The sequence below is a fragment of the Podarcis erhardii genome (genome assembly GCF_964252035.2).
Source record: "Podarcis erhardii genome assembly, chromosome: 15".
In the NCBI taxonomy this organism is placed as follows: Eukaryota; Metazoa; Chordata; class Lepidosauria; order Squamata; family Lacertidae; genus Podarcis; species Podarcis erhardii.
Window position 1 is genome coordinate 22,652,501 of NC_138505.1, and position 13,871 is coordinate 22,666,371.

At 46.0% G+C, this 13,871-nt stretch overlaps 1 protein-coding gene across 4 annotated transcripts in view; it reads left to right on the plus strand.

Moving 5' to 3' along the window:
• The window catches only part of HSPB8 (heat shock protein family B (small) member 8), a 29,447-nt gene extending 16,083 nt beyond the window's left edge, over nt 1–13,364 (plus strand). For 3 of the 4 annotated variants that reach the window (XM_081842143.1, XM_081842142.1, XM_081842144.1), the window contains exons 3-4: nt 6,310–6,373; nt 10,340–13,364. In XM_081842143.1, the coding sequence (XP_081698269.1) occupies nt 6,310–6,373; nt 10,340–10,499 (224 nt within the window). In that variant the 3' untranslated portion in view covers nt 10,500–13,364. The remainder of the gene's footprint in view (nt 1–6,309; nt 6,374–10,339) is intronic. The other variant, XR_014151417.1, reaches the window with a different exon arrangement.
• The last annotated feature ends 507 nt before the right edge of the window (nt 13,365–13,871 follow it).

A 13,871-nucleotide genomic window follows, 5' to 3' on the forward strand; every position in this document is an offset into this window, starting at 1 on the left:
ATCTCTCCCAGCCCTCTCTGGGGGTGCTAGGGATTGAACCTGGGACCTTCTGCATGCAAAGCAGATGCTCTACCACTGTGCTACGTCCCTTCCCTGATATAAAAGGAACCTAGGAAGCCATCTTGTACCAAGTCAAGCCATTAATCCATCTAGTTCAATACTGTCTACATTGAGAAGGAGCAGTTATTGGGGGTTTCAGGCAATGAGTATTTCCCAGTCCCAGGAATCCAACCTGTGATTTTCTGCAAGCAAAGCAACTGCCCTAACTATGAGCTATGGCACTTCCCCAGTAGTGATTTGTTTTTGTTTTTAAATCTGAAGCTGCCCAGCCTCGTTGGTTGGTTTAGTCATCAACATGCATGTCTGAACCAGTTCTAAGATTCCCCCATCCACAGTGCATGTAAATTATACACTAGATCATATTAGCAGGGGCTGAGGCAAGTTGTGGTCCAAAACATATGGAAGGCATCGGATGATGGTGATGATTAGATCGATGCCACTTATATGACAAAATGACGTTCTAAGTGGTTTGCAAATATGAAGCCAATCCATAATTTAAATGCGCGCGCGCAAACACACACAATCACATTAAAGCATCCTCGGTTAAAATATACAATAAAACAATTTGGAAGCATGACAGTTAATACAGTTTTTTAAAAAGAAAACAGTTACAATGATAAAATCACAAGTTCAGCTCAGGGGAACGCTTCCCTAAGCAGGTGTGCCTTCAGGAGCCAGCGGAATGCCAACAGGGATGGGGCCTCTCATATTTCAGCAGGTGTCTCCAGTGAAAAAGCCTGCCTCTGTGTTACCACACACCACTAGTCATTGGCTGGGGGAAGCTAGTCTAATCAGTTTGGCACTGGAATGTGCGTAACGCTGTACATGCATTCACCATCTCCATGCGATGCCATGTGCTATGACAGCACACAGATGCCCACTCAAGGCAAGAGATATCTGGGGTCGAAGAATTCCTGCATTTATTTTTAAGTTGGGGACATCCCTTAGGTCACTTCCAGACAATCTCTTTATGAGCATTCATCGTGATTGGTTTTCAGGGAGGTTAGACAAAGCAGGCTATTTGATGACCATCGTATTGACCATATGGTGTTCTCTGACAAATCGCGGCCATCATACACCCTTCTCTCAGTTTGGATTTCCTCATACCAGGGGCACTCCAAAAAGGAGAAGAGGGTATTTTTAAAAATCCAGATTGAAGGAGGAGAAAGTTTGTGAAGACAGTGATTTAGAGGAGAAATGTCATACAGACAACGGAGAATACGCAGAGGTACAGGAAACTGGCTATCAACATTGAACGACAGTATGGATGAGCCTTGAATCTCAGCCGCAAATAGCAGCCAATTGGGAGACCTGTTGTGTACAAACTATACTTTTAAAATGCACTTGAAGCGCATCCTTTCCCTTAAAGAATTCTGGGCAGTTTAAGGGTTGCTGGGAATTTTAACTCTGTGAGGGGTGGAACTACAGTGCCCATCATTCTCTGAGGAAAGGAATGTGTTTTGAATGTCCTTTAAAGTATAGTGTGCAAACAGTTTTAATCAGGTTGTTGATGGATGGCAATCTCTGTCTCTCTCCCTACAGTATTGTTCTGCACATCAACAGGTGGTTCATGGATAATCACAGGGCTGGTCAGCGATCCGGCCTGCCTAGAATAAATGCCCATGTTCTGTGTGGTGACTGAAATCTATGCTGAATGTACTGAGGCCATTTTCACACTATACATTTAAAGCGCTGTGATACCACTTTTGCTGCTTCCCCCAAAGAATTCTGGGAGTTGCAGTCTGTTCAGGGTGCTGAGAGTTGTCAAGAGACCCTTATTCCCTTCCCGGAACTATAATTCCCAGAGTTGCCCAGGAAGGAGGAATGGCTGGGGCGACACAGTCAGATGGGTTTCCGAGCACAATTCAAAGTGCTGGTGTTGACCTTTAAAGCCCTAAACGGCCTCGGCCCAGTATACCTGAAGCAGCGTCTCCACCCCCATCGTTCTGCCCGGACGCTGAGGTCCAGTGCCGAGGGCCTTCTGGCGATTCCCTCATTGCGAGAAGCAAAGCTACAGGGAACCAGGCAGAGGGCCTTCTCGGTAGTAGTGGTGCCCGCCCTGTGGAACGCCCTCCCATCAGATATCAAAGTGATAAACAACTACCTGATATTCAGAAGACATCTTAAGGCAGCCCTGTTCAGGGAAGTTTTTAATGTGTGATATTTTAGTGTATTTTTGGTTTCTATGGAAGCCGAAGCCGCCCAGAGTGGCTGGGGAAACCCAGTCAGATGGGCGGGGTACAAATAATAAATTATTATTATTATTATTATGGGCAGCATATAAATAACAAATTGTTGTTGTTAAACCACTCTGGGAATTGTAGCCCTGCAAGGGGGAAAGGGGGTCTCCTCTCAGCACCCTTAGCAAACAACAGCAACCAGAATTCTTTGGGGGAAGCTGAGGATGTTTAAAATGTCGCCATCGTGCTTTAAATGTGTGGTATGAATGTGGCCTAGGGAGAGAATGTCAGCAGCAGCAGCTGTTTCTCCAGAGCCGTATCTGAGGTGGATTCGCTCCTGCTGAGGCTCTTGCTAGTTCATCCAGAAGCTGTTGGGAATGACGGCAGAGACAACCTGTCTGCCATGAGGGCAGTCTGTGGGTAGACTCTTGCCAGGGAATTCCATTCCGTAGAGATTTTCTGAGCGTTTTTATGGCGGTGCCTCAGACAGCAGCTGTTCCTGGCGATGCTGGAGCCTCATGTATAAAACGATGCACAGCATAGAGAAAAGTTTTTCTCCCTCTCTCATAACACTGAAACTCAGGGGAATCCAACGAAGCTGAATGCTGGAAGATTCAGGCCATATTTATTTCATAAAATCATTGCTTGATTGTTGGGTTTTAAAAGCACCTCAAAGTGGTTTACAGAAAGATAAAATTCATGCCAGCGTTTCTAGGAATCTGGGTAGACTTGTCTAAACAAGAATGTGTTTAGCAGGCGCTGAAAGACAGAAGAAATGGCTTCTTTGTACAGTACATAGTTGAACTACAGAACTCGCTCCCACAGGAACTTGGATTTGTTAAAAGACTTTTGGACCAATTCATGGAGAAGTATCTCATTGGCTAGTAGCCACGAACCTATCCTCCAATCCTATGCTTAGCACAAAGGCTGCAACCGGATTCATGGCTTCAAGTGAGAGTTGCCCACAAGTGAAATGTGATCAGAAGCAAAACATGGAGCAAATATGAAGATACAGTGGTACCTCGGGTTAAGTACTTAATTCGTTCTGGAGGTCCGTTCTTAACCTGAAACTGTTCTTAACATGAAGCACCACTTTAGCTAATGGGGCCTCCTGCTACTGCCGCGCCGCCGGAGCCCGATTTCTGTTCTCATCCTGAAGCAAAATTCTTAACCCAAGGTACCATTTCTGGGTTAGCAGAGTCTGTAACCTGAAGCGTATGTAACCCAAGGTACCACTGTACTTGGTTGTGTCTAGTGCTAATCCTACTCATTGTAGACTCATTGACATTAATGATCATGACCAACTTAGGTCCATTAATCTCAATAGTTCTACTCATAGTAAAATTCAGTTGGCTACAACCTTTTCTTTATACAGTGGTACCTTAGTTCTCAAACTTAATCCATTCTGGGAGTCCATTTGACTCCTGAAACATTCGAAAACCAAGGCACGGCTTCCGATTGGCTGTAGGAGCTTCCTGCACTCAAGCAGAAGCCGCGTCCGACGTTCAGCTTCCTAAAATCATTCACAAACCGGAACACTTACTTCCGGGTTTGTGGCGTTCAGGAGCTGATTTGTTTGACAGCTAAGCTGTTTTGGAACCAAGGTACCACTGTATATGTATTTAATACAGAGATATACCACCCCACCTTGGTATCTCGCTACCATTCAGTAGCTAGGAGAAAACAATCCAGGTACAAGGATTGGCCAGGTCAAAAATAGACGCAGCAGCTGAACAGGATATCAGTAACGTCCGCAGTAACTAGAGCACAGCATGTTTTTAAATCACTGCCCTGGCTGGCAAAGACCTGCATCTCTCTTCCCTTATTATTAACCTGTAGGTAGAGTTTTAAAACATTCCTGTTCAGCCGTGCATTTGGTGTCTGAGCGTAATAAAAATCTCATTGGATCAGGCCAAAGGTCCATCCTGTTCTCACAGTGGCCAGCCTGATGCCTCTTTGGAAACCCACAAGTAGGTCCTAGGGGCAACATCACCTCTCCCCACTTGTGATTCCCAAAAATAGGGTACCCTGCCTCTGACAGTGAAGGTAGAACACAGCCATCATGGTTAGTAGTCATCAGTAACTGAATCCCATAGTTTAAACTATGCGCTGTGTGACTAAATCCTTCTTTCTGCCGGTCCTGAATCTTCCCTCATTCAGCTTCGTCAGATGACTCTTGAGTTCTAGTGCTGAGATAGGGAGAAAAACTTTCTCCTGAAATCCATTGATTCTGAAAACTGTGAAATCATTAATTTAGTTCCAAATTAGATAAAAGCATGTTACATAATGGGGCGCAGGTGGCGCTGTGGTCTAAACCACTGAGCCTCTTGGGGTTGCCGATCAGAAGGTCGGCGGTTTGAATCCCGTGATGGGGTGAGCTCCTGTTGCTTGGTCCCAGCTCCTGCCAACCTAGCAGTTCGAAAGCACGTCAAAGTGCAAGTAGATAAATAGGTACCACTCCAGTGGGAAGGTAAACAGCGTTTTGGTGTGCTGCTCTGGCTTGCCAGAAGCAGCTTAGTCATGCTGGCCACATGACCCAGAAGCTGTACGCCGGCTCCCTCGGCCAGTAAAGTGTGATGAGCGCCGCAACCCCAGAGTCATCTGCCACTGGACTTAACTGTCAGGGGTCCTTTACCTTTACTTTTTTATGTTATATAATGCGGCCAGAAAAAGGGGGGGGGATGGCAACATCGTGGGAGAAGGGTGGGAAGTCAGCTTTTAAATTTGAATTACTGTATTTTTCCATGCATACGACTATATTTTTTCCTAAATTTTTCAAGTTTAAAATAAAGGGTCATCTTATACACAGATAGTTCATAGTGCATCTTCTTAATTTTGAGTCCCAAAAAATAGGGGGCGTCTTATACACAGGGGTGTCTTATACACGAAAAAATACGGTAATTTGAGGTTAATTTGTTGACAGTTTTGAAAAATTAATAAAAACTAATGAGCAAAAAAACCATTAATTTAGTTTGAGAATATTTGGCTTTTTTATATATTATATAGACATATGATATCACACAGAGAGCGAGCGAGAGAGAGAGAGAGAGAGTTTATATTTCACTGTTTGTCACCCTGGGCTCTTTTGGAAGAAATGGGATCAACATTTAGTAGTTAAAATAATAAATAATCCTGCCTTGCTTCAGGGCAGAGGAGTTCAGCTTGCATCCCATGTTATTTATGCCCCATGTTATCCCACTGTTTATTTTATTTATACAATCATAGGCCACCCTATAACCCAAGTTCTCTGGGCAATTTATTTTTGTTTGTTTGTTTCTCAAGATTTATAGTCAAACCTGAAAGCAGTTTATATATGAATTAAACAAAATTGCAACAGCAAAATGCCTTCATTGTAGTTTAACAGATCACTTTTTTAAAAAGCTATGACAGAGAACAGAGGGAAAGAAACTTTACAGGGACAAATCAATTTTTAACAAGTAAGGGCAGAGGAATGAAACCCCACAGAGCTGAAATTGTTTAAAGTCATAACATTATTTAGAAGGCAACAGTAAAAAAAAAAAATTGTACTAACTCAACATGAGGTGAGATTGAGTGAATCTGTATATGCACCATACATTTAAAGAACACACCACACACAAAAAAAAAATCCTGGGAATTTACAGAGCTACAATTCCCAGCACTCTTAACAAACTACAGTTCCCATGATTCTTTGGGAAGAAACCATGACTGCTTAAAGTGGGGTGGTACAGCTTTAAATGTATAGTGCAGATGGAGCTGGTGTAATTGCTAATTGTTTCTTAAAAGGTAAGTGGCCCTCCTCTGCGGACTGTGATTTTGATAATAATTCCATGCTAGATTTTAAAATTATGCTGGTGCAATATGAATGAAAGATCAAGTAGTCCATTGAGACTCCCCTACAATTTTGAGATGGTCTGCTTGGGATGGGGGGCAATGTTTGAGAACTGCTGCTTTAACGCGCGCCCCCCCCCCAGCAACATGAAATTTTAATAACCAGCTGAGTTAACAAACCAGAATGTGTGGCAAGCTTGATGGAAATTTGTTGCGCTGTGGAATTTCTACACCAAAAAACCCCCTCTGTTCTTTGCAGGTAAACATGAAGAACAACAGGTGGAAGGCGGAATTGTATCCAAAAACTTTACCAAGAAAATCCAGTAAGTATTTCACAGCTTCATTTCCCAGGGAAATGGGTGGCACTGTGGTCTAAACCACTGAGCCTCTTGGGCTTCCCGATCAGAAGGTCAGCGGTTTGAATCCGCATGACGAGGTGAGCTCCCGTCGCTCTGTCCCAGCTCCTGCCAACCTAGCAGTTAGAAAGCACACCAGTGCAAGTAGATAAATTCCTATGGCAGGAAGGTAAACAGCGTTTCCGTGCGCTCTGCTTTCCGTCATAGTGTTCCGTTGCGCCAGAAGCGGTTTAGTCATGCTGGCCACATGACCCGGAAAGCTGTCTGTGGACAAACGCCGGCTCCCTCGGCCTGAAAGTGAGATGAGTGCCACACCTCAAAGTCACCTTTGACTGGAATTTACTGTCCTGGAGTCCTTTACCTTACCTTACCAAGGAGCTTCTAAGTATGTCTGGGGAAAGTACCCGGTATATCTCTGCCTGGGTCCAGTGCCACCGATTAGCCAAGTCAGTGAGCCAAGGTCTCCGGCATCTCAGAAGGGTTCCTCATGACCCAGCTATGCCGCCACTTACCACCCTCCTCACTGGGCACCTAGATTTTATAGATCTATAGGACAGGGCATTCAATTTTGGGCAAATTAAAAGGGGGTGGGTCATGCTGATTGGGGCTGATGGGAGCTGGAGTTCAACAACGACTTAGCCACGAGTTCCCCGACTCTGTTGTTGTTTAGTCGTTTAGTCGTGTCCGACTCTTCGTGACCCCATGGACCAGAGCACGCCAGGCACTCCTGTCTTCCACTGCCTCCCGCAGTTTGGTCAAACTCATGTTTGTAGCTTCAAAGACACTATCTAACCATCTCATCCTCTGTCGTCCCCTTCTCCTTGTGCCCTCCATCTTTGCCAACATCAGGGTCTTTTCCAGGGAGTCTTCTCTTCTCATGAGGTGGCCAAAGTATTGGAGCTTCAGCTTCACGATCTGTCCTTCCAGTGAGCACTCAGGGCTGATTTCCTTCAGAATGGATAGATTTGATCTTCTTGCAGTCCATGGGACTCTCAACAGTCTCCTCCAGCACCATAATTCAAAAGCATCAATTCTTCGGCGATCAGCCTTCTTTATGGTCCAGCTCTCACTTCCATACATCACTACTGGGAAAACCATAGCTTTTACTATACGGACCTTTCCCCGACTCTGAGCCAACTCCAACTCCAGATATTTGGGATTACAACTCCCGTCAATAGGGTTGCCAGACCTCCAGGGCTGACTTGAAGTCTCCATGTTTTTCCTGGCCCCCTCCAGGTGGCAGAGAGAGGGCTTGAATCTCCGGCTGGGAATGCCTTCAAAGCAGAAGCAAACTATTATGAGTGCACCTTGCAAGTTTAAGCCTGGCAGAAGCAAGCTACAAATGATTACATAGACTTTCCTCCTCCTCCCCTCTCCCAGTTAACCTCTGTCTCCAGAGATCAGTGGTGGGAGAGATTGCAGAGGAAGAATCACTAGGGCCTGTCACTGTGACATCACCAGAGACCGCCAGTAGGTCCATAGATGTCAACGTTTCCCTTTTTTTAAGGGAAATTCCCTTATTCTGAATAGGATTCCTCGCAAAAAAAGGAAAAAGTTGACAGCTATGAGTAGGTCTCAGGTTTGGGCCCTGAAATCTCAGGGTCTGGGATGATCCTGACCTGACAACCTCAGCCAGCCAGCATGCTCGAGAACATCTGAAGGGCATTAAATTAGTGGAAACCTGTTTTTAACAGAAAAAATAAATACAGTGGTACCTCGGGTTAAGTACTCAATTCGTTCTGGAGGGCCGTTCTTAACCTGAAACTGTTCTTAACCTGAAGCACCACTTTAGCTAATGGGGCCTCCTGCTGCCGCCGCGCTGCCGCTGCATGATTTCTGTTCTCATCCTGAAGCAAAGTTCTTAACCCGAGGTAATATTTCTGGGTTAGCAGAGTCTGTAACCTGAAGCGTATGTAACCCGAGGTACCACTGTAAATGGTTGCCTTTAGGTTAACTTCTCTGAACACTAGTTTGATCAGGGTCAGCTGTTAGGGATGCTTCGGAGGCCAGCCTGCTCTGGATTTCAAGAAGATGGGCTCCTTGCCTTGAACCGACATTCAGGCTTTCCCCTTCCCCGCTTGGCTGGATTTTATTACAGAATCAGCTCACCAGGCAAGCAGATTGAAAGCCTCTCCTCACTTGCTCACTGACTCTTTGACCTCTGCCCATCACGATCCTGGAACCTTTTCCTGTAAAGATGATACAGGGCTCTCTGGGTGCCAGTAAGGCTGGAGCAATGTTGACCTTTCCTCCCGGCTGACAGCAGCGTGGTCACTCTCATGGCTATCTTGTGCTGATGCTCTGAGCTGATAGGCATTTTGAGGAGCCCCCAGGCTGTCTGGAGACAGAGGTTAATTGGGAGAGGGGAGGAGGAGGACAGACCCCTCAGAACACTGGAAAAGGGGCTTTCTGCACATTCATGGAAATCCTTGGCCGTTCCCCACCCCTCACAGGACAGGGTGCCATTTGGCCAGAGCTCCACGCTGTGGGGCAGTGCTTCCCAAAGCAGGTGGCACTGCCCTCTGGGCAGTGGGGGTTACCTTGGGGGTGCTAAGAAGCCAGAGGGCAGCAGCAGGGGGGTGCCAGAGGTTTAAATGACCATCACATTCTTGGGGGGGGGGAAGCTGTGGCTGTTTGAAGTGGTATGATACCACTTTAAATGTACGGTGCAGAAGAGGCCTCCATGTAGACAATACTGAGCTACGTGGATTTCCCAGGAGCCTTTGGGGGAAGCCTAGATTGCTTAAAGTTGTATCATACTACTTTCAGTGGATGGTTCAGGTAGGGCTTTGAGTTGGTCTGCAAAGTTGCTTCTTGATGTCTATTTTAGAATCTATGCCTCATCATGCTCTCGGGCCCTCATTGTTTACTTTTAAGCGATGAGTCATGCTCCGGAACTTTCTCTGCCATTAAGAAAAAAATAGCAGCAGGGGACTGCAAGTCACAAAGGGTAGAAGAAGAGTCTTCTCCAGGTTTACCATCTCGCTGAGAACCCAACTAGGCCATGGTTGGCCTGTCTCTGGAGTTTCACAAGAGCTCCTTATTTGGGCATGCTTCTTTCCTGCTTGCAACAGCCAAAGTTTACTTTGATGTGCTTGTACTCAGCTTAAATGAAGGCATCCAGCCAAACCGCCTTGCCAAAGAATTTGCACAGATTTAACACAAAGCCTGTATTACAATACAACACCCCTTTCTTTAAAAAATGGGGGGGGGAGCAAGAAAAGCGAGCATAATCCCTCTCCTAAGCCTTTTCCCTTCTAAACTCTCCCCCCCCCCCTTTATGGATACACACCACAAATTTAAAGCATGTTTAAAGCACATAGCTTCCTTCACAGAATCCTGGGAGGTGTCGCTTTTACCCAATTGCAAAGCTACAATTCCCAAATTCTTAACTACAGTTCCCAGGACCCTTTTTCGTGGGGAGGAATCATGTCCTTTCAATGTAGGGTGTGTACCCAGTTAACATTTAAGGCCAAATGATTAGCTACCAGGGATGCCTAATTCATTCATTGTTAGTTGTGTGGGTTAGTGGTAAGTATGTCAGACCAGGAGATTCAAATCCCTCAGCCAGTCTAGCCTACCTCACAGGGTTGTTGCGGGGTTTAGACCATGAGGAGAACCACCACGTTAACCACCTTGAGCTCCTCAGAGAAAGAGGTGGGAAATAAATGTAGTATATACATACAATATATGATGAAGAAGAAAATTATTAGAATTTATATGCTGCCTTCAGATTGCTTATCTGTTTGACGTCTGGTGAGAGGGCATTCCACAGGGCAGGCGCCACTACTGAGAAGGCCCTGTTACTTAGTTCCCAGTGACATCACTTCTCGCAGTGAGGGAACCACCAGAAGTCCCTCAGAGATGGATCTCAGTGTCTGGGCTGAATGATAATGTGTGTGTTATTTATGAATCATTATGTTTCCTCCCTAGGCTTCCTGGAGAAGTGGATCCCATCACAGTTTTCGCATCCTTGTCACCAGAGGGGCTGCTGATCATTGAGGCTCCTCAGATACCTCCTTACATCCAGTACGGAGATGGCAGCTATGGTAATGAAATACCTCTGGAGAACCAAGAAGCGACTTGTGCCTGAAGGATGGCCCATCTAGAAGTTCCCAGCTCTCTTCATCCCCACCCCGTGTTTCTCTCCCTACATGCATTTGCCACTTGATGTTGTACATTTTTTTTTTCTTATAAAGAGCATTTTTCCTCCTCAAAACATTCTGCTGCTTCCTCCCAGTATTCCAATCAGATCAGTGTGCGGCTTTTGTATCAGTGGCCTTTTAAAATCACATGACCCAGGTCCTTGCCACGAGTAGGGCATTCCCCTCGAGGCAGCCACATGTCAGTGGTAGGCGGGGCAAGAAATGCTAATTTTACTCTTGTGTGGCCAGATAGTCACACACAGGCACGCAAACACCCCTCCCTCCATCTTGCCAAGCAAAACAGCATTATTGGGGTTCAAGGGCACTTCTCAACCAGTGAAAAGCACTCAAGGAGAATGCAAAACAGGGACAATGAGGGGCACTGCCCTGGGGACAGCCACAAAGGCCACATAGAGAGAGGTTCGGAGGGCCAGAATTGGCCCCCCACCTCTGTGCCAGAGGGACTCATTCCAGAAGTCCTGTCACCATCTGGGACGCAACCTCTGGGAGGCTTCTCAGAGGAAGGTGAGAGGTGGCGGTCAGCTTCTAAAACCGTGGTGGTTATATAAGAAATAATTGCCCCAGCTACACTGTGGGCGGCTTCCAGCATAATAAAAACACAGCAAAACATCGGACATTAAAAACGTCCTGATACAGGGCTGCCTTCAGATGTCTTCGGAAAGTTGTGTGGTTATTTATCTGTTTGGCATCTGAAGGGCAGTTCAGATCGTTTGGAGCCTGGGTGAGCTCCAATTTCCCACAATTCCTAGCAGCTGTGATGTGTTGGGGGCACTAAAATGGTGGCTCCCACTGACCCAGCTTGCAAGCACTCACTCAGGTTGTCACACTGGCTAGAGGGGGTGGTGGGAGTGGGCCCTTTCTCAGGTGCTGAGACCTTCTTAGCTTCCCCCAGGTGATGCCCAACCTTCCCTGAATCTCTACTACATCAGCCCATCAACATCCCAAGGCTGTCCAGGTGTTCCAGAGGTTGAGGAGGCAACAGGTTCAATGACACTTGAAATTCCTTCAGCTTGAAGAGGGCAGGGCTATGGCAGTCATTGGCTCCTTCCCTGGAGGGGGGAGCAGGGCAGAGGCATATGGGCTCATTTGCCATCTAGCCTTCACTTTGCATGCAGGTTCAATCCCCCTTTGGCATCCCCATGTAGGACTGAGAGAGATTCTGTGCTTGAAACCCTGGACTCAGCTGCCACTCAGTGTGGAAAATACTGAGCAAGATAAACCAATAGGTCTGACTCAGTATGTTGAAGGCAGAACTGGTCTAAGTCCAGCCGCCTTTACTCCAGCAGTTAAATGCCTTCCCACCTCTGCTCAGTTAAGCTGCACATTCTTCCTGGTGCCACAGTTAACTAAGGTCTTTCTCCCTACTTGAAAGCTCCTGGCTTGTGTTCCCAAAGAGAGCTCAGGTCCAGGGCATCCTTCCTATAGCCCGTATATTAAGATCAGATGTAGTCCCCTTGCCTGGAAGAAATCACACAAAAGTGTAGGGTCAGAAATCACTCTCAGACAGCCCGTTTATTGAGTATCCATCCTCCTTTTTATTTGCACAAAGCTTATGTGGAGGTTATACAACATCCGTCATTCATTGAGTAACCATTCTGATCTGTTTGCCAGGCAAACAATGCTGATTCAAGCAGCTGTTATACCCACTTTCCCTGTTCCTTTCCCCATCACTTTCCTTCCTGCGAAAACATCCATTGGTTTGGTTTGGTTTGGTTTGGTTTGGTTTAGAAGCGGGTTTAGAACCCTCTTTTTATTGGCATCACCTGAATTTGCAAGGATGTGACTGAATCCCATGCCCTGTTCAATGTGATGCTCTGGAAGCCATCAGACAGCTCACAATGTGTCAGAAAACTTGGTTCTCCTCCGTGTCCCATTCACTACAATCGAGCGCTGTTCTTGGGCCCTTTGAACCATGGGCTGCTCCTGGGAGGTTCACCAACACACCCACCCCTGATTTTGCACTGAAGTTGTCCCTCTGGGTTGCCGTAATCCATCAAAGTTTACGAGTCTTCCTGGAGCGTCAATGTCTAACTACTGATTAAGACTGAGAACGCCTTGGTCCTTGAGAGACCCGGAGTCCTCAGTGCTCTGGTCTTTAACCCATTCCCTGCCAGGTTCTCATGATTGCTTCTTGTTCTTCTCAAGGGCTGTCCTTGCATTGGGCCAAGCCAGGCCAAGCCAGTCTTACAGAAACTCGGGATTGCAACACCACCTTATCAACTCATCCTTTTTATAGAAACACTCCCTAGTTGCAAATTAACACCTGGGGTTGTAGGCCATGTTAATCCCACTCGGAGCAGACCCATTCAAAATAATATGCATGGCTAACTTGGCTCTGTTCATTTCAATGGGCCTACTTTCCGCAAGATTTAATTGGGTACAACTGCCTCTATGACCCCTGGTTTTATCAAGGTCTTACAAGCCATGCTCCAGCATTTTGTCTCTGTATGTGGAACGTAGCAACAAGTCGTTTGTCATTAATATAATTTTGGTGTATGTGAGATATTTATGACAGTAGGAATAGATAGGTTAAATGTTCGGTATTCTCGGCTTTTAGGAAGCTTTTCCTGCTTTCTTTTTTTAATTAAAGGCAATCCAGCTCCCCATAAAGTTGATGTGAACTGCAAGATTAGCTACTTTTGAGTGGGGTGGGTACGTTCTAGACCTGCAGGATGTCATTAGTCTGAAAATACTTAAACATGTGAAATTATGCCCTTGTTTGGAGCAATGTCCTTTTTTTCCAAATAAGACTTGTGCTTTTATTGAACAATAAACCCAAACTGAAGTTTTTAGTTGTGTGTATATGTATGTCTGCTACATCCTAACTCGGCGGTTTTCAGATTGGTCCACTAGTTCCATCCATGGCTGGCTAAGGCTGATGGTAATCCAGAACAACTGGGCTTTATACCTGACCCAATACATCTCTTTTTACACCTCGCCCTCGGCTATCCCCTCACAGCTCACCCCCAGCCCCATTCCCTTTTTAAAGGAGGGGGTAGGTGCTTTAAAGAGCGGTTTGCCAAACTGCTCTCTGAAGCACCTCAACCCCTCAATTAAACAACTCTTCTGGGCTGGCTGCCCTCCATGCTGCTTGTTCACTCACTTGCCTACCATTCAGTGCAGTTGGTGGAGCCACCTATTGATGGCCATGTGAACTGCAGTGTGATGATAGCCTTACGTTTCTATGTATATAGGAAGGCACATAAGCAGAAGTTTTATCTTTTTTGGCACATATGTATGACATTGTACAAATAAACATATTATTTACCTGTTATGAAGCCCCTCCATAGATGACTGTT